We start from the raw sequence: 19,963 nt of genomic DNA on the forward strand, positions 1-19,963 counted from the left end.
CTCTTTTCAAGAAAAGGAAAAGAAAGCAATACGTAATCCATCATGTTTTGAACGTTTAAAGTGATCTGGAATAGGCAGTATTTAGATGGTATGGTGATGTAATTTGAATGAGATAACACACTGTGCGTACTAGTGTAGGAATTAATACACCAACAAATGATTATTGAGGGTAAGGTGTCTTCATCGTAAAGGAAGGGATAACTGGCATGACACACTAGTCCTTAATGACCACTCTTTCTTGTGTGTGTGAAAGACCTGATGAGGGGGAAAAAAAAGTATTTAATAACAAAAAATAAACTTTTCTGCTTTAAATATTGCTAAGACATGCATCTAACTTTAGGACAGAGAGTAATTGTATAACTGAAACAATTTTTCAAACTTAAATTAATAGTCATTCTCTTGAGACTATATAGCAGACTCATCCTGGGGAAACTGAACCTGACAAGGTACCCTTGCCCAGAGGAACCATGAGTCTCCTGTGAGCTTTTCATCATTATTTTTAGCAGTCCAAATGAGTGTATTGTACTGCAGTTGGTGTTTGAACAATTTGAAATAACACCTGTATTTTGAATTTCTCAACTTGGAAGTTTAGCCACTGCCGTATTCTGGAAGGGTATCAAGGCATCATTATGTAACCGTAGTTCTTAATTCTGTCTTCTGTGAACTAGACAATACTTGTTTACTCGTAAGCTCTGCTTCTAAAATTATTGCAAACAGTTTGAAGAAACAAGATTTATACATTTGTTTGAATTTATTCTGTAACCCCTTACGTGCTAACCTGGATTTAGGAATGATAATTTGAGAAAATAATGGAGAGCATTTCTCACGCAGGTCTGTGCCTCTCGAATGTGCAAAATAAAAGATTCACTGCAAGTTTAAAATAATTTATTTTTTTCTACCTGAAATGTTTGAAATAAGAAAGACTTACCCCCTATTGATCATCCATTTGGAAACATCTATTGGCAATAGTTCACCGTTATATTGGATTTCCTTCTTGATTTCCTTTTGTATATGTGATATTTTAATGCTATTGTTATAGGGGTTGTATACTTGGCCATGATACCTTCCTTGTGATGAAAACAAGATATACAATTGTTCTCCTTTAAAAACTTCAGTTTTTATATTAGCTTTTGCCAACTCACAAGATGAAACAGTCTGACAGTCTGTTTTCTGTGTTCTTTCAAGGAAATTAAAAGATAATTTAGTATAATACTACATAATAACATTCTTGCCATTACATTGATATTGAAAGCTTTCTAAAATGTGGGAAATGTAATGGAGAATGACTAAAAAAGATTAATGGCTGCTCTTGTGAAAGAGAATATTTTGATTTGTGTTGGAATTATGAATATATGTGTACTGCATCCTCCAAAAATTTTCGTTAGATGTTACCTTAGTAGTAACAGAGTTCTGATGTGTGTGCATGTGTGACAGGGAAAGTAAGGAGGCCACAAAGTTTGACTGCCTATGTGCTGCTGCTTTGCCGAAGAGGGAGTACACTTAGAGTGGTGTTTGTCTGTGGCCTTCAGCCCTTCTGGCAGAAAGTGGAGTGCTCAAATGTCTGCTTCTTTCAGACATAACAGAAACACCCTCCCAATTCTCTAACAGTGCTTCTCTATTCAAACTGTGAAGCTGTTCTCAGGGCTCTTGTTCTGTCCTAAGAAATCGTGGATTTCAGTTTTTCCCACTGGACTCTTCCTCTTAATATAAAAACTTATAGAAGTTCAGATGAGGAAAATTCTATTCAGTGACCTAGAAAGAGTAGAAACAGGAGGAAATATTTACTTTTGGTAGTAAAGTTTGTCCTGTTTTGAAAGGAGAATGTAATTACAACTATGCCAGTATTTGCTAATGTAATCCAGTGCTGAGAACGCTTCCAGATATGTTTGTTTTAATTTTCTTGTTTGTGTTGGGCTGTGCCCATTGTCATATGCGTGAACACGTTACTGGTTGATGTAAGTACTACTTTGACCTTCCCTCAGTTAACTGTCATCTCAAATTAAGAATTTTAAATAATTTCTTCTCACTTTCCAATGAGGGAATTGTCATTTTATTAAGACTGTTGTCTTCCAGGGTGGAAAAGATACAATTTCATTGAATAACTTAATATTACTATAAGACACTGAAATAAATCCTCTTACTTTTTCCAAAATGATTTTTGAGTAAGCGTGAGAAGGCTACAGAACATTTTTTTTGAAGTTATGTAGAGAGAGATTACCAAAATAAGAGCTTTATTTAACTGAAGGATGGAATGTTTGTTGGGAGCTTTTTGGACAGTAGCATTTTCTGATTTTAGTTCCTGTTGTGATAGTGCTGCAGAGCATATACAAAGAGGGACTTGTGTTCTTCTAGTAGTGGAACTGATTTTTATTATATTTTGAAGTCTTCTTAAAAGTGATCGATGTGTGTTTCTTGTTTGAATGACACTGAGCAGAGAAGTGGTTTTATGGATATTCAGAAACTTGTTTTCTGCTCAGACATTAGGTCTGTTTTCAGTTTTGGGAGCCACATTTCTTTTTGTTCTAGGAGAAGACTGGGAGTTAGGCTAACAAAATGGTATTTGTTTGCCCTATCCTTGCAGTGCTTCAGAGAGAATTTTTGAAAGATTAGTGGTACGAGAGAAAATGTTCCTTTAGTCTCTGAAAAGCCAGTGCTCCAGAATTGAATAGTTTGGAATGTTCTGAACTGTGGGAAATGGCACAGAAATTGAAGGAAAGGGAAAAATAGGGCATCTGGTCTGGGCTCTAGCTTTTGTGTATACCCTATAAAACTGTGGGAGGGAGAGGTTGGCTTTATGTAATGATTAACCTATTTTTATAACTTCATACTTTGTCCTTTCTCCCCATTTTCTTTTTGAAAAGGCATTTTATATAGTAGGGGTGGGGTCCCTGTAAGCTAATCTCTCTTACATTAATTTTCAAGCTCTATTAAAAAAAAAGATTACTCAATAGTAGTGGAGAGCTAGATGTATACATGCCAGTAGGTACATATATGCATCATTTGTGCCTGCAGGATGCTTAAGTAACTGCTTAAACAATCTTTGTGTCCTGAGACAGAAAAGGATAAGTTTGCAAATAGGGTGTATTTATGCACAAGTAATTTTTAGATACTTATGCACATGTTTTTTTGACAATTGGCTAATGGAATACAATTCTAAATTTTAATGAAATAGAAGGATTTTTTTTTAATGGCAAACCACAGTTAAATCCAAGTATATTTTTTCATTTCTATTTTTGTTATATTAGCCAAGTAACACTAGGGTTGATTGTTAGGCATCAACATTTTTGCTTGTTGAGAAGTTGGTATTTGCCTGCTTAATCGTGGATTTGTGGGGAAAAAAAGACCGATTGAACATAAGAAAATCCTTTTTAATGAGAATGATTAAACACTGGAAGAGGTTGCATGATAAGACAGTAAAATCTCCATCCTTTCAGGTTTTCAGGACTTGACTGGATATCATAGTGGAGCAGTTCATCTGACTCAGTTGTGCTTTTAGCCAGACTGTATGACCTCTAGCGATCCCTGCAAACTAAAGTTTTCCTATGATCCTAATCCCAGTTAGTCACCTCTCCTGACAAATACACGAGCATCCTCATCTGCGGTGTTCTGTAGATTTAAGAAAAATTATTTTTTTTAAAATATAGCTTCTCAGTGCAAGATTGCTCATCTGCCTGGCTTGTGGTTTTTGTTGTTTTTCAGCAGTATTTCTAATTACTAGATGGAAGATGTAGTTACTGTAAAATAAAAGGTGTGCCAATGAGATAGAGCTTGAAGTTGTAATACTACCCTAACTGAAACCCTTCTAGTGGATTTCTGTGTTTTTAAATGAACTTTTATTTGAACAAATTAATACCTATCACTATATCCTGTTGGTTAAGCTTTGCCAAAGAAAAAATAATTAAAATCAGTGAATAAGATGATTACATTCCATTTGCTAAAAATCAGTAGTTCTGTTGGCAGATATTAAAAGCGGTAAGAATAAAACAAAACCCTTAAAAGCCAAACACAACTTTCTAATGAGATCATCTTCCCCACCCTACCCCTTTGATGAGGATGTGACCAGTCTGTCAGTTTGGCCACAGCTGCCACTTCTTGAAGCTGTCCCAGATCCCGGAGTCCTGGCAGCTGCACCACCTGGGCATCAACATCTCATCCTATTTTAGGAGAGCTGCCAGACATGTCAGTACTGTGTTAATTTGTGCTCTTTAAATGTCTCTTACGTTTCACAGTTTTCATCTGCTAATGCTTTTTGAGAGCTGAACACATAACTAGTCTTCCAAATGATTGCCTCTGGGAGTGGGAAAAATCCCAAAATGCAGACTCCCCAACTGTTGTTGCAGGTTGAGAAAAAGCTATCGCTTTGGGTATTTGGGATGTTGTTTTTTTTGTTTGCTTTAAAATATTTTAATATAGTTGTTGATTAATGCTTTGCTATCTTATTTAAAAAATATGGAGCATCAATTGAATGAGTTCTATGAAAACATGACAATTGTTGGCATTTCTTTTCTAAAAAAAAAATGTTAATTCTGATTTAATTATCCCTCTGGAACTTGTTTTAAGACCTATTAAGAGGAGGAAAAAAAATACTATGTATAAATCAGACTGGTCACTTTTTATAAAACTAATCTGAAACAGATTTTGGAAGTAATAAAACTCTTATAATTCTGAAGCTACATTGTTGTGGGTTGGTTTGTTTGTTTTTCCACTGAAGTGTGGAATTTAAGTAAGAGATGTATCAGAGAGTACAATTTGAATTAAAGTAATGAAATTAAAGATAATCTAAACTAGTGGATTTCCAAGGCATGCTGCCGAGGTTTTTTCTCCCCAAGTGGGAGTTGTATGATTTCAAATTAAAGCTTTAAATATGAAAAGATACTATCATTTTTCTTCATTGTCCAAAGACTGATGGTAAATAAGTGATGACTAATATTTCATATTCTCAGATTTGTCACAGTATCGGGACTGGATTTATCAGCCTTCTGAAAGAGGCTTAGAAACATCAGATTTTCAGATTCCTAATACTGCCTTGGATGCTGCTGGCAGTCCCTGCTCCACACAGGGCAGGAAAATAAAGTTGAAATAAGAGAGCAGAATATACACAATATACACACATCGTTTGATTTAAAACTAACTGGTGATACTGCAAGGTAGATTTGAAGTATTTCAACTATTTAAAACATTTATTAGGTATGGCAGTGAGGCCTGATCCATGTGCCCTGGCATTGTCTGTTGTACCGTGTCTGACTAATCTGGCTGCAGGAAATGCTATTGTGAAATCTCGGGATGAACTTGTATTTTCATTCATGCATATCTCTGTGATGGTAGATGTAATCCTCTTGTACTGTTCTTTTTTTTTGGCAGAACTATTAATGTTCTAAGAGCTTTTTTTTTCCTACCCCAGCTAACTAAAACATTAGTTTTAATTGGAATTACTAATTTTGTTTTCAAATGTGAATCTTTCCTGCATTACCAAATGAGTGAAAACTTTTCCATGTCACAATAAATGCCTGAGAAATTTCAGTAATAATACAGTACAAATATTAGATGAGCAAGAAGATAAAAATATTTTTAGCAGTGATAAAGTTTGTTCAAAACTCTGTAGCTACTGGCAGACGCTACTTGTGATCTTTCAAACTAAGCCATATCTGCAGGATATCTTAATTCAGGAATTGAAACTATTGTACAAGGACATCACTTGTACAGTTAATAAAGCTGTTTAATGACATAGACACTTTAATTCCCTACAGTCTCCTGTTCTAGAAATGAAAGATTTAAAAATTCGTGCTCTGAGTCTTTTCGCCGTCTTTAAGTGGGATTTTTAGCCAAAGTGGAAACTTTCAGTGGTCTGGTATATTTTTACGATCTTGTTTTGCTGCTTTGGTTGCTTTGGTAGATGTTGGGCAATACTAAAGCATTAAAATGCAGGTAGGCTGAAGAAAATAATACTGAACTAGAATGTATTGTACTATATAATGAGCAAATGTAATACATCTTGAGCAGGTATAACTTATTTGGACAGTATGATAAAATGTCTTTGACTGTACCTTTTCATGTGCTAAGAATCAATAGAATATTTAAAGCAACATATATGCTGTTTGTATTCCTCTTTCTAATTAAAATACAGGTTTGCAAATTTCAAAAGACGTGAAATACTACAAATGTGTTGTATGGGGTTTTGGGGTAGTTTGCAAAGTAGCTAAGACAAGCTAGGTGTATCTTCATGCATTTAGTTCTATATTTAATGGGTAGTTTTTGATTAATGTTTTAATTTTTCTATACAGGGACCTTAAAAACAACCTTATTAGTACTATAGATCCAGGAGCTTTTCTGGGACTTTCATCTCTGAAAAGACTGTAAGTAGCTGGTCTTCCCCCCCAGTTTATGGGGGTGAAATAAAAATAAAAACAAACACACAAAATTATTCTATCTTTTTTTGTTTGTCTGTTAGAAGGCGGATATATATCACAGTCACAGAGTTGTAGGGGTTGGTAGGGATCTCTGAAGATTATGTGTGTGTAACTATATAGTTTTGCTGTCTAATACGCACATTTACGTCTATATGTAAATATAAAACAGTCTGCTTTCAGTCTAAAAGAGCTGCTGCTTCAGTCTTCAGACTGAAGAACATCTACTGCCCGTGGCTTGGCAGTCTCACTTGATCTTACTGGCAGTCTCTCTTGTATTATTCCTTTCTTTTAGTATTTCAGTGACTTGAGACAACACTGGGTTGTTCACTCAGAGCTTTGATGCCATCAAGTGTTGCTTTATTAAATGTTAAACTCCCTGTGATTTTTTTTTTTTTTTTTTTTGGGTCATAGTGGAACACAAAGTCCCTTGCTATTAATATTACGCTGAAGTTACTATGCTGTTAATGCCGCTTTACTGAAGGCTGTGCCAACATTTCCATTAACGCATTTTTCAGGGATCTATACCTTGGCTGTAAAAATTCTGTCTTAGATGAAACTTGAAAAACAGGATATTGGTGTGACAGCTTTTTTTTTTTTTAACTCTGTTATTTCAAAATATCTGGGACGGCTTTTAAGTCATGGAAGTCCTAGTAATTCTATTTTTCACAGGCCTTTGCTCAGCGTGCAACTGTGCTCTTAAATTTTCATTGTGTTTATGTATGTTTGTTACTGTTCAGGTGATCTGGCTCAGTGAAAAGGAGATTTTGTTGCCAATTGCACTTTCAAGAACCTCAAAAATAAAGCTGAAGGGCCAATTCTGGAACTTGCAAGCTTAATTTTTATTCCTTATTAAGATTTACCTCGTAAATTATGTAATGTTTATGTATTAATATAAATATTGAAATATTCATACCTGTATACAGTAAATAAACTGGTGTAGATTCCTTTGGCAGGCTAAAAAAAAATCAGTGAAGTAGCTCATGAATATACCACACAAATGCAAAAATATGCTTCGTAGTGATATAAGCCAAGCCTGTTCTGAGGGGACTTATGTTAAAGGTTAGGCTTATTTTACTGTATATAGGCAAACCATTATTGAGATAGAAATGGGGTAAGGAGTGTGTGTGCATACCAATGCACACAATATAACAATACATTTTGATTTTTGCTGAAAAAGACTAAATGTATATATGGTACATTCCATTACTCATGAATCTTAGTTTAATTACTTCAGTTTGCAGACTTGTATGTCATTTTGAAATGAAATAGTTTATTCTGATTTTTGCTTTTTTTTTCCTATTGATAGAGACCTAACTAATAACAGAATAGGCTGCCTGAATGCAGACATATTTAGAGGACTCGTAAATCTTATTAGACTGTAAGTATAATTTTGTTGTGTATTATTTCACTTAAGTATTTTTCTCATGTAAGTTAACATTCTGTGTTTTAAAGGGACTAGTTTGTTTTAAGTGTGTGCATGAAAGACATGCCCTGTTTGTGGTCAGTAGCAAGCTTAAGATAAAAAGAAAAGGGCAGGGCAGGGGACAACTAGTGGATACTAGTATGTACTCTGCCTGCTTTGCAATTGTTTTCCAGTTCCTTTACTGGAAAAGTAAAGGAACTGTTTTTTTACTTTTCCAGTTCCTTATACTGGGGGGAAAAAGAGTAGCAGATTGTACAGAATATTTTCTGTAGAAATGTATGTCAGGCTTACACAACCCTGCTTTCTTACCTTAGCATCAGTATGGTTGTGTTTTGCTGCCTTTTTTGCATATTTTGTAAATATTCTTCATTTATTTTAATAAAATAACATCTAAGATTACAGAATGTTTCTTTGTCTTAGCTATTTGTTTCTTACAAACTTTCGCTGTCTTTGGGGGAGAAAAAAAAGGGATGTTTTTGAAGTATCATTGAATTTTTACTATATAATTTTTTTTTTTTTTTTTTTTTTTTTTACAGCATGGTAGTGATGTCAATTCAGTTAAAACAATGAAGTTATTTTAAAAATTCTGGAAGTGTATACTGAATACATGCTAATTGTTTTTAATAAAGTATATGCTACCAAACCTTGTACCCAATCTTAAAAATTCCTCAGCTAAGAAGTATCGGGGAACAGTTTATCTGGGGATTTTTGCTATGCTTTCAAACTTGATACAATTCTTAGTCTTATGAACTATGGCAGCGTGCCATAATAGTTACTTATAGGTTTTAAAAAATAATGCTGTGTTGAAGAGGGATCTTCTTTGTAAGTAAGTTTCACATTAATCTCTCGAGCATGAATTGAAATCATTTTACTTTTATTTCTCAGAAATCTTTCTGGAAATCTGTTTTCTACACTTACACAGGGAACATTTGATCACCTTGGTTCACTAAAGTCTCTGTAAGTATTGCATCTAATTTTAAAATTATCATTTGTGTTTTAAAAAACAATTACATTATTAAAACATGCCTCAGTGTTTTCTTGGAATGGCCTTTTGTGTGAAACAAAAATAGTTGAATCCAAAACTTCCACAGTTTTCCAGATTTTGGTTGAGATTTTTACATTAATGTGAGTGCTTTCACTTGCTAATACTTCAGTTTCTATTTTACTTTTAAATATCATAATAGTACTTTTTAAAGCTTGAATTGAGTGTATAGGAAATGTGCATACTAACATACAATATAAACACACGATACTCTGTGTTTATAGAAAAACCTTCAAAATGTTCAATGTGTTACAAAGGTCTGAGAGAATAACACTATAGCAGCTTCTGGACTTCTGAAGTTTTACTCCGTATGTATGATTCATACATAAATACTTCATATTAAATAGGATCATACATTTATTTAAAACGTATATCTGGAGAAATGCCTATGAAAAAAGACCAAACGGAGTTTCACAAGAGTGTTGGTTTAGTGTTTGAAGTGTTCAGCCTATGATGTGCTATCCTCAAGACATTTGCAAAAATAGAAATAAATTGTTTTTAATAGAGGATAAAACAGTGTAGGCACAATGATCCGTTTTGATCCATTTTAACTATTTCTAAAGAGACTAATTGTTTTTTACTTTGAGTACAACAGACACCTATGGGGGATTTGGTATATTGTTTTAGTAGAAAGCATTAAGCTCTACGGAGATTTTTATGAATCAATGGAAAGCCTTATGTGATTTGCATATAAAGCAGAATAAAACTATCGTTAAAATTGTGTGAGTGGTGGCTCTCGTAATCGAAATAAATGAGGATGCTTTTTATATTTTTGTTGATTTTAATGTTAAAGCATTTGATTGCTAAATAAACCTTTTGTCGATGAAGCGTGCTCTTAAGTCGTGGTGATGCATATTCAGGCACATTATTTAAAAATTACTAGAAATTATTTCATACGCAAGTATTAGATGTTATCTGTATTTACTGAGAGGATTACATTTCTTGAGGATTGTTTACTTTTGACATGACACCAGAGCTTGCAGAGTACCTTCCAATATGTGGTAGTAGGCCAGGCGGCTGTGTTGTGGGGTTTGGTCATCTGTTGACAGCGTGTCTGCGCCTGCGAGAGGCATCTACAGCTGTTCTGTAAAGCTTTCAGGCCTCTGAGTGTCTCATTTCATCATTGTGAATACTCATTTTGCGTTGCAGAGAATTTCAGACTGATTATCTTCTTTGTGATTGTAACATACTCTGGATGCATCAGTGGCTAAAAGAAAGAAATATAACTGTACGTGAAACTAAATGTGCATATCCCAAATCACTGCAGTCACAGACGGTGACGGGTGTTAAGCAGGAGCTTCTGACCTGCGGTAAGCACTTCTGACAACTGACACTTATTAACACAGTAGCAAATGCATTAGAAAATATTAGTGAACAGGCTTTTTTAGTTTTATTTCCTTGAAATAAAGCACTTGTATGGAATGTGGTAATAGTGATTTGTTTTTAAAGACTTGGTTTTATTCCTTGTCCAGTGTTATTTGCTTTTTGGAAATAAGTTTTTGATTACAGATATTAGTATGTAGAAATTAAGGATGAGTGGCGATGCCTGGAGATAAACTCCTTTTCCTTCTAATACTTGTTTTAAGTGATTTTTACCTAAACTTCACAAGAGGAATCAGAAACTGTTATTATTTTTTCCCCAGTCTAGTTATCTGCCTTCTCATATACACAAATATTTCCAAGCCAAAGTCTGAAGTTAAAAGGTCTTCATCTTATCACTGATTTTATTTTCTGGTATTTTATATATATTTTTAATTTTGTTGTTGTTTAGTTTCCAATGCAAATAAATAAAATTGGGGTAGGGAGAGTCAGTGTAATAATTTTCTGATTGGTTATGTGATTAAGATGCATACAAGAAAAACTTGTGAGAAAGTAGCTTTATTTAAGAAGAAGGGGGAATACCACTACACTGGGTTGTTCTTAAAGCTTTCTCTTATTAGAGAAGGACCAGAGTGCACACTGAACTACTCAGATTATTTTTTTGACGGGTTCAGGAAATGCTTGGCAGTCTTCTGTGCCTAACAGTAGATCTGCCTCAAATAACCTTTCAGGGTATGTCCTATGGCTTTAGGAAAGGAGGAAAAAACCATTGTATTACCTATAAATTACAGTCTGCTTGCCAATAGTGTTTCAGAATAACTGAGATGTTTATAGAAGTGGCTTGCTTTTCTTTGTCAGACTTCTGCTAGAGAAGCGCATGGGTAGATCTGGCATAAGCATCAATTGTGCTCTGCCAGTGGAAGAGGATATCCTGAGAAGAGGACAAACAGATGAGAAGAGGAATATCAACTTCATAAGCATAGTATTATATATATGATTTTCAAATATTAATGTTGAAAAATTTTAAAGAAATAAAATGCATAGGGATATTCTTCTTTCAGATTTATATTCATTCACGTGGATGTAGGATAGCAAATGACTTCAGGAATGTACTACATTAAAGGAATACTTTTTTTTTTTGAAAAAGGATATAGTTTGAATTTCTGATGCATCAGATGTGGCTCTTTGCATATAAATTTTGCAAATTGTAGCTTCCAGTGCGATTGAATCAATAATTGATATTGATGAATTATTATTATTGATTGTTAATGAATTATTATTATTATTGATAATGAATTTGTCTCGTTTTCTGAAGAATGCTTATAAAACATTTCTGGTGTTAATTATGCTTTTATTTCTTGAATTTCTAGAGCCTCCTCTTGAGTTACCATCTTTCTATATGACTCCATCTCACCGCCAGGTTGTTTTTGAAGGAGATAGTCTACCCTTCCAATGTATGGCTTCGTATATTGATCAAGACATGCAAGTCTTGTGGTACCAAGACGGAAAGATAGTGGAAACTGATGAATCCCAGGGTATTTTTGTTGAAAAAAACATGATTCATAACTGCTCACTGATTGCAAGGTAAATCACTATGGAGAAAGTGTATTCCCCTACCTCCCTTCTACCCCTCAGCCCCCCAGCAGTTTCTTGCTGGGTACGTAGAGAAACATCCTTGCAGGGACATAGTAACAGTTAAATCAGGTAATTTAAGATATCATGTATGATATTTCTAACTACTTAGGAGGGAGCTCTAGAGATCGCGTAGCTGACACGTGTACACACGCACGCACACACACACACACACATGGATTTAACATTGCATTTCACATAAGACAGCTTCGTGGTACGATACACTTGTAATTTTACCATCCTAAGACTGCAAGAATGGGGTTTTTAAGTGAACTCATGAATTGTTCCCTCTTCCTTTGGACTACACCACAACTGGTAATACGGAAGTTCTCCATCAGATCTGTATCATTTATTCCACCTACAACAGATCACTGTAGACAGTGATTTTTCACTGTCTACAAAGTGATTATATATTAAGTAATCATATTAGTAAATAAGGGTGTTAACTTTATCACAAATTATGCATTTGGAATATTATTTTAGTTTGGCATTTCTGCAACAACTATTAAAAATTTGTTTTAAGAACAGTGGTAATAATTAATGGAATTCAGTCTTCTCATCTCTTCTTTCAAAAGTCAAGGAACTTTTTCTAATGGCCATTTTCTTTCTTCACTGCCTTGTCGTAATTGAGAGCTAGAAGAATAGAAAACATTTCTTTGTTAATCACAGTGCACTTATAGCTGTGATCTTACAAGATTACTCACAGTTCTGTGTAACTGGTTGTTTCTTCCACTGTCTTTCTGTACTTGCTTAATCCTTTTGATAAAACTTACGGGAATCTTGTTGCAAGACTGGGGTTTTTGTTTGTTTATTTTGTCTTCCCAGTGCACTGACAATCTCAAACATTCAGGCTGGCTCCACAGGAAACTGGGGTTGCCACGTACAAACCAGACGTGGGAATAATACGAGGACAGTAGACATTGTGGTATTAGAAAGCTCTGCGCAATACTGCCCTCCAGAGAGGGTTGTGAACAATAAAGGAGATTTCAGGTTGGTAACATCACTTTTTCTCAGAAAAAGTCTGTTTACTTCTGTTTTTAACTCAAACATTATTGCTTTAAAGGCACCTAAATTAAATGGATGTTCATTTGTAAGTGATAAATTTTTAGCGGTTCATGGTTAGCATGTGTTGAAAGAAATGCACACAACTGGAATACTAAACTTTTGAGCTTGTAAACTCACATCTTTGTAATAAATGGAAATTAAACTATGATATCATGATATATACAATTTAAATTATTAGAATAGATTAAAACTTTTAAAATGAGCTGTAAGTTAGAGTTAGAATGCATACTGATGGATTGGGTTTTCCACCAGGTTGTCATTCTGGTTTTTAAAAACTTTTCCTGCTTTCATACGACAAAATAACTGTATAAGAAACAGTCTTGTGTTTTTTTTTCCCTGAATATTCAAGTGAATATTCAGAATGTTGCTTCTTTTTTATGATTGTTGGGATTGTAGTGCTAGTTCTGATATTCCATTGTGTTGGATATTGCAGATTATGTTGTCTTTTTGTTCTTACCTCTTCACCTGTTTTCCCTTTTCTGATCTTTCTGCTGCTGGTCACTCTAACAACACGTTACTCCTGGAGGTGCCAGCTGTAACAGATAGCTTCTGTATAGATTCTCTGTATGTAAGGTAATTCCCTTTATAATACTCTCTGTTGTACCTCCCTACAGTAGCTCCTGCTGAGAATTAGTGTATGTCATAGCATATATTTTCACTACAGGTTGTAGGGTTTCTTAACGTTGTGATAACTGCTTTTCATTTATGTTCCTTTATGCTGCTTGGCTATGTTGATCTGTTTACATTAATAAACTTTCTTCCTTTCCCTGTGTACATTAGGGCTCTTTAAAGTTGTCTTTATGTAGAAATAATCTAAGGCCATTAACATTTTAAGAAATTAAAAGCAAGTTAAAGCATGTTGCTGAGACGTAGTTTATGGGGGAAGAGAAGACATGCTTTCAAGTACAAAAGGCCTTCTCCAGTTCTAGCAAAAATTCAGGTAAAGCCCCAGCTGAGAACATTTGTGTTGAGTTCATCTTCTTGTTCATCAGCTGGACGTTTTTGAGGAGAAAGGTAGTGGCCATCTGGGTACTAGGGAACTGTTAATGGGGAAGAAACATTAAGATCAACTTGCTGCACAGAGGCAATTTGGAATTACTGAAGAGTTTCACTTTCACGTTATAATGAATTATTTATGTAGGAAACAGTGTGAATATCTTCCTTTTACACTGTAGTGGTTCCTACTGCAGGGATGAGCGCTACATTAGCAAATGAGAACTTCCTGCTCAAGATAAAAGGTGAAGAAAGTCAAACAGATGCATGCTGTATTCATCAAAGAACATACACATCTATTTAAATCACTTACGCTTTTTTTATGATGCAAGTGTGAATTGTTCTTCTTTGATTTGCCATTAGAGGTGAAAACAGATGGTAAAGGCTTTTTTCAAAGTGTTTTCCATTAAATTAACCTGTGCAGTTCAATGACTGTTGAGTGTAATAGGATTTACCCCCTCTGGAATTCAGTGGAAAGAAATAAAGGAAAGAAATAAGATTTCAGGGAATGTTCAGCTTATCAAAAGCTTCACTGTGTCTGAGTTCACTATAACAGTCTTCCATTTGTAGTTTAGGTAGAGTAATAATAAAGAGTAATTTTTCACCTTTGAGACCATATGGAAATATGGCTTTGACTAGTGAGAAAATGGTTCTGAGCAGATGGCTGTAAATGATCCTAGGTGAATTTGATTTTATAGTTTTTTAGTTGGAACTGGCTAGTCATTTTAGCTGAGAAGCTGCTTCAGAATTGGCAACTAGATTTTTATCCTTTCAAAGATAGGAGAGTGAAGTGTCGTGACGGAGAGTGTTTGTCTTTAGTTGGTGCAGTAATGATGGTTTAGCATGAGTTCATAAGGATTAGGTAAAAGCTGTCTCCATCATGGGAATCGTTTTTGTTGTGTTTTTTAATATAAGTATTCTTTTAAGTCTTAGCAGACATCCCAGAATACATTACAATCCATGAATGAATAGAAAATATAATTTGTATGTTAAAATATAACGTATTGCTTCTGCTTCGGTAAATCCTTCAAGTGTTGTTTGGCATAACTTTCTGCTGGTAGTTGATAGAATTCTGTCATAAATGTAAGAATTATCCTTTTGAAAACTGTTACAAGGTTAAATTAATCTTAAAAATGTAATAGTTATGTTGAATTTAGAAAATTATTAGATATAATAATAAAAAATATTCGACTACTTGCAAGCTAATGAAATTACGGTATCAAAACCCATTGTTACTAAAAGTTATTGTTCAAAGAAATGTTTTCAAAACAGCATTAAAAATAAGTATGAAAGAAAGAATGCTTCTATAACCTCATGGTCTGGCTTTTTCTTTCTGAAATTTAAATTACAGTGTATAAATATAAATGAATCCTATTTTTCCCCACAGCTGTCTACTCATGTATATATGATAGATTTTGAGCACATAATTATAAACAGTGATGAAGTAAGAGTTAATACAGTCCAAATGTTCACTTCTGCTAGCATCGGTTAAAGTGTGGAAGACATTCAAGCGTAGGCTCCCAAGAAATGAAGAATGCAGCCAAAGTTACACAGCCTTTGTTCCATGATGAGAATTTCATATCGCTGTTCACCTTTTGAACCCTGCTTCAGGGAAGAGCAGAGTACCTCATCTCATGCACGTACTGGGGAGGGAAACAGTTTATGGCTGAGAACAGTTAAGATTAACATTCACTAAGGAAAAATGGGGAACTAGGGAAGCGTAGCTACAGCTGGAGTCAGTTCCCCTATCTGATTCACTGCTGGGCTACAGAGAAACTTACACCTGCACATGGAGTACTGGGACCAGGAGAGGGAAAAGGGCAAGGGACTTGAGTTCCCCAGAAGGTGCTTTTAGTGACTGTGTTTATTTCTATTGGTTTTGCATATGGGAAGTTATGGCAGGAAGCTTGGGAGTTTAAACTGGACATAAACAGTAGGCCGTTTAAGTGGAAAGCTTTCTAAATCATTAGATACATAATGTATGAGCTTTATTAGCAAATTGTTTCTGTAAATGATTAAATTTGCTAGAAAAGTAGTAGTGGCTATATGACTTTCTGATGTTGCCAGTCTTCTTTTGAGAAGATTGTGGTAAAAGACGATAAAATGCTCTGTAGGGAGATGAATGAAAAGTAAATGCAGTAGGAATAAAGGAATGGTGACAAAAAGGAAAGAGATGCATAAAAAAATAAGGGGAGTATAGAGATGTACAAAGAGAAAAGAGACAAACCATCTTGTGATCATCTAATAATCTTTGTTGAATTAAGGAATTAGTGTTACACTGAAACTCATTCTTCCCATTTAACAGCTGCGGAAGTTCCAGAAGCTATATATAGCTTACCAATGATACTTGCTTAGAAATGTGATATTTAAATGTAATAATTAAAACTGTTGCTGGAAAAAAAAAAAAAAAAAAAAAGCTTTTTATTTTAATCCTGCTGTTTCACTTTTTTCTTTTTTTTTTTTTCCCCTAATGTTCTGAGTAGTGAGCAAAGGAATTGAACATGCCATTTTTCGATTAAAATATTTTCCTGATCTTCTTGGAGGTCATGTCACACAACATCTGGTAGGACCGCAGAGTTCAAGTTAGTATAACACCACGCGGCGCTCAGTCTGTAATGCAGCGTATTCAGTCAAAACTGAGGCAGCCACACTTCAACTTAAAAGCCTTTGGAAAAATACAACTTCTAGAAAATTGTGTGTAAAGAGACATAGATATACCTTTAAAAGTGCTGGCATTGATGTAGAAACCTAATCTTAAAAAAAAAAAAATAAAATTGTTTTTGTCAAGGAAATAGCATTTTGAAATTTTGATATCGGTATTTCTGGAAACCCGAATCTTTGCTTTCTGGAAGCTGTGTTTTGGATGTATTCCCCAAAGTGTTCGTGGGCCTGCATGTCGTCCAGTATCTGTTAACTGATTCTTCAGTTGTCTTTTAGCTGCTTGTTTTCTGTTTACTTCATCCTCTGAAGGCTTTTTGTATCCATAAGAAGTAGGAGCTTAGAAATAACTCAACTTTTTAGTTGTTTTTCCCCAAATCCACACAGATTGGGCTGTTTTGATTTGCCCATGCAGGAATTTCAGTGATTTGGAAATATTTATCATGTATAGTATATATTGTACTCCCTTACTCACTTCCCAGCAGATCTGTAACTTGCTCTGTCCACGATCAGTTGTCCAGACATGATCCAACACCATTAATTCTGTTAGCTTACAAGGATGCACATAATGTTGCTCTAAGTTTGCAACTGGGATTGCAGCACTTAACAGAGGCTGCTGTGATTTTCATAAGAAAGGTTTTGTCCTTTCTGCTGGCTTTCCCTCTCTACAGGAGATAAGATAAATAATTACAGAATCTATACCTACTTTTTGAAATTGTTTACATTGTGTAAAATACCAGTACATAATTGCTGGCATTTTAAATCTCTGCTTTTTTTTCATCTTCTTTTTAACATCCTCTATTGCCATTAATTCTGGTATAAGTTTTCCTTCCTGATATAGGTTGAATAATGACCCTTTTGTTAATTTCTTGAAGTGGCCCTTGAGGCATGTGTACTAGGCTGAATGAGGCTATACTACAAGACCCAAATAATCACCTTTCTTCTCATCTAGTACTCAGATATTATGGCGATGGTCATATGAAGTCTCCGTATCTTATCTCAATTATGTCACTGCAGTATGGCAAATTGATTTGTAATGCCAAGCTGTTAGAAATGCACAAAAATTTAAGCCTGTATTTCCTTTTTTGGTTTATTGTAATTATATTGTCTAATCTTTTCCATTAGATTCCTTACTGACTTTTGATTTTTTGTGGTGATGCCGTGACTCATGCATTTTAAGGATTCTGTCATTTTAAGCTATCATTTTGTTAGTTGCTTGTTTTGACCAAACCGAAGTAATCTCTGCCAAAATGCCTGCAATGCTTTTCTTCTGCTGCTGAAGGTGCTTGGAGTTGACTAGAAGTTCACAGGAATTTGAGAAAGAGAGGACTTTCAGGATACTGGAGATGGTTAATGTATTGCATCATGTAAGACAATTTGATCATAAACCATTCCCTGGAATTGTTGTTTATCACAGAGTACTCTGATACTAGAACTCAACTTCTATGTTTTGTTAATATTATTTACATTTTAATTCCCTGAAATGGAACGATTTTTAAGGTATTTACTCCAGTCTCCTTCAAATGCAGAAATTTGTATTTTTTTCAAATTTAGGTAATTTGTTCTGCAAATCTGTTAATTTAGATAATAGCAGTGATTAATTGGCCGTTTACTGACATACAGTCCAGAGATATGAAGAAAAAATAACTTTTTTCCAGTTTTTGGATACAACTGCTGTGTGTAAAGATAATAGAAATTCTTAAGACTGAGAAGTGTGTTGGTTCTTCAGGCTCTTCAAAGAGCTTGCTTTGGCTTGACTTGATTATGGTACAGAAAGCCCGGGGTGATGGAATGAAGCTTTCTTTTGCTGTTGGTTTTAGTTGTACCGTATATGTTAGCTTGTGAGATTTGAGATACCTGGCTTTTTGTATTGTAGGTATATGTGGTTTTGCTTTCAATTTTAAGCATTAGTGTTCTGAATGTAAGCAATATTTTATTCATATCTTACTGGGGAGAGGGCAGGAAGCATGGCAGACTGGCTGGCATTTCTTGTCCTTGCCTTTCTCAGTGTTGCAGCTTAATCCAATTGTAGTTTCTTTATATTCTTATATCTCTTTTGAAACAGTTCTTAGGTTTTGAATGTGTATTGCAATTTAACTTTGTGTTTATTCTTACTCATTTTTACCTGTGTATATGAATCTATAGATATACAGTAAAATTACAGAAGAGAAAATGGAGAATATTCAGGTTTCCTTAATCTTAGTTCTCTGTCACTTTAGTTAAAGGAATCCTGTCCTATTTAACATTATCAACATTTCCCTCTCATGTTAATTTCTATGTGGTATATGTTTGGTTGCAAAATCAGTCAGTGGTAGTACTACTACCACTGTTTCAGAATTAGTTTGAAAGTTGTTTTCTGCAGTTTAGTGTTAATACGAATGAAGTCACTGATGAAGTTAGTGATGCATGTGAACAGGACAAGTAGAAAATTTCAGCGCTTGCTACTGTATTTTTAACAACTATTTATATAGCTTTAATACAGTTTTTTTCATGAAATAGGCTTGTTTTCTTTTAGAAGAAAATCTGTAAACTGTTCCTAGCAATTGTATGAGCACCTTTTTCACTCCACCTGCAACCTTATGAAAGAATGAAGAAAAGCTTGCAGGCATTAGTACTCATTTTGTTAATAGTGCTCAAATATGAACAGCTTGAAAGGACTGAAGGCGAGCCAAGGTGGCCCTTTAAATAGTTTAGAGATGCTTAGTTTTGAGTGTCTCTTTATTTCATGTTGTAGTGCTTAATCCTTTTATTTACTTGTCATGTAAATTTGTCTTTTTTTTTTTTTTTTTGGTTTTTGCTTCTGACTCCCCAGGTGGCCTAGAACATTGGCAGGCATCACAGCCTACCTGCTGTGTACACGTTATTCTGCTGGCAGTGGGATATATCCTGGCAACTCACAAGATGAGAGAAGAGCTTGGCGCAGATGTGACAGGGGAGGATACTGGGCAGAGGAGGACTATTCTAGGTGCCAATATGCAAACGATGTGACTCGAGTTCTTTATATGTTCAATCAGGTAATTTGTTTGTATCTATGAAATCAAATTCTTTAATGAAAACAAAAACTCAGAACCCTACTTTTCCGTTTCTTTTACATAGGTAAAACTGGTGGGTCTTGGTTGAATTATGAAAAAAGAATGACTCTGAGTATGCAAGAACTCATAGGTTTATGTTAAGAGCTTGATCTATTTTGGATGCCCCAAGTTTGAGAGCATGAGGAAATTCTATTCCTTAGTGTGCTTGTGTAAAGCTTAGAGAGGCTGAATGGTACGTGTCTTGAATATATTTGTCAGCTGGATGCCCTATTCTGCCTATGTTCTGTAAGGAAACAAGGCAGGTTCAATTTGTAACAGAACAGCTATTTTCATTATAATAATCATAGAGTGGCCAAATGCTGCTCAGCCTCTGTTGCAGTAAGCCTGTAAT

General features: G+C 34.7%; 1 protein-coding gene across 1 annotated transcript in view; it reads left to right on the forward strand.

Moving 5' to 3' along the window:
• The window catches only part of ADGRA3 (adhesion G protein-coupled receptor A3), a 53,111-nt gene that overhangs the window by 15,525 nt on the left and 17,623 nt on the right, over nucleotides 1-19,963 (forward strand). Inside the window, exons 3-9 of the mRNA XM_032186922.1 lie at nucleotides 6,282-6,353; nucleotides 7,714-7,785; nucleotides 8,716-8,787; nucleotides 10,022-10,182; nucleotides 11,563-11,776; nucleotides 12,650-12,814; nucleotides 19,353-19,554. Coding sequence (XP_032042813.1) covers nucleotides 6,282-6,353; nucleotides 7,714-7,785; nucleotides 8,716-8,787; nucleotides 10,022-10,182; nucleotides 11,563-11,776; nucleotides 12,650-12,814; nucleotides 19,353-19,554 — 958 coding nt within the window. The remainder of the gene's footprint in view (nucleotides 1-6,281; nucleotides 6,354-7,713; nucleotides 7,786-8,715; nucleotides 8,788-10,021; nucleotides 10,183-11,562; nucleotides 11,777-12,649; nucleotides 12,815-19,352; nucleotides 19,555-19,963) is intronic.

This window comes from Aythya fuligula, chromosome 4, assembly GCF_009819795.1.
Source record: "Aythya fuligula isolate bAytFul2 chromosome 4, bAytFul2.pri, whole genome shotgun sequence".
Taxonomy (NCBI): domain Eukaryota; kingdom Metazoa; phylum Chordata; class Aves; order Anseriformes; family Anatidae; genus Aythya; species Aythya fuligula.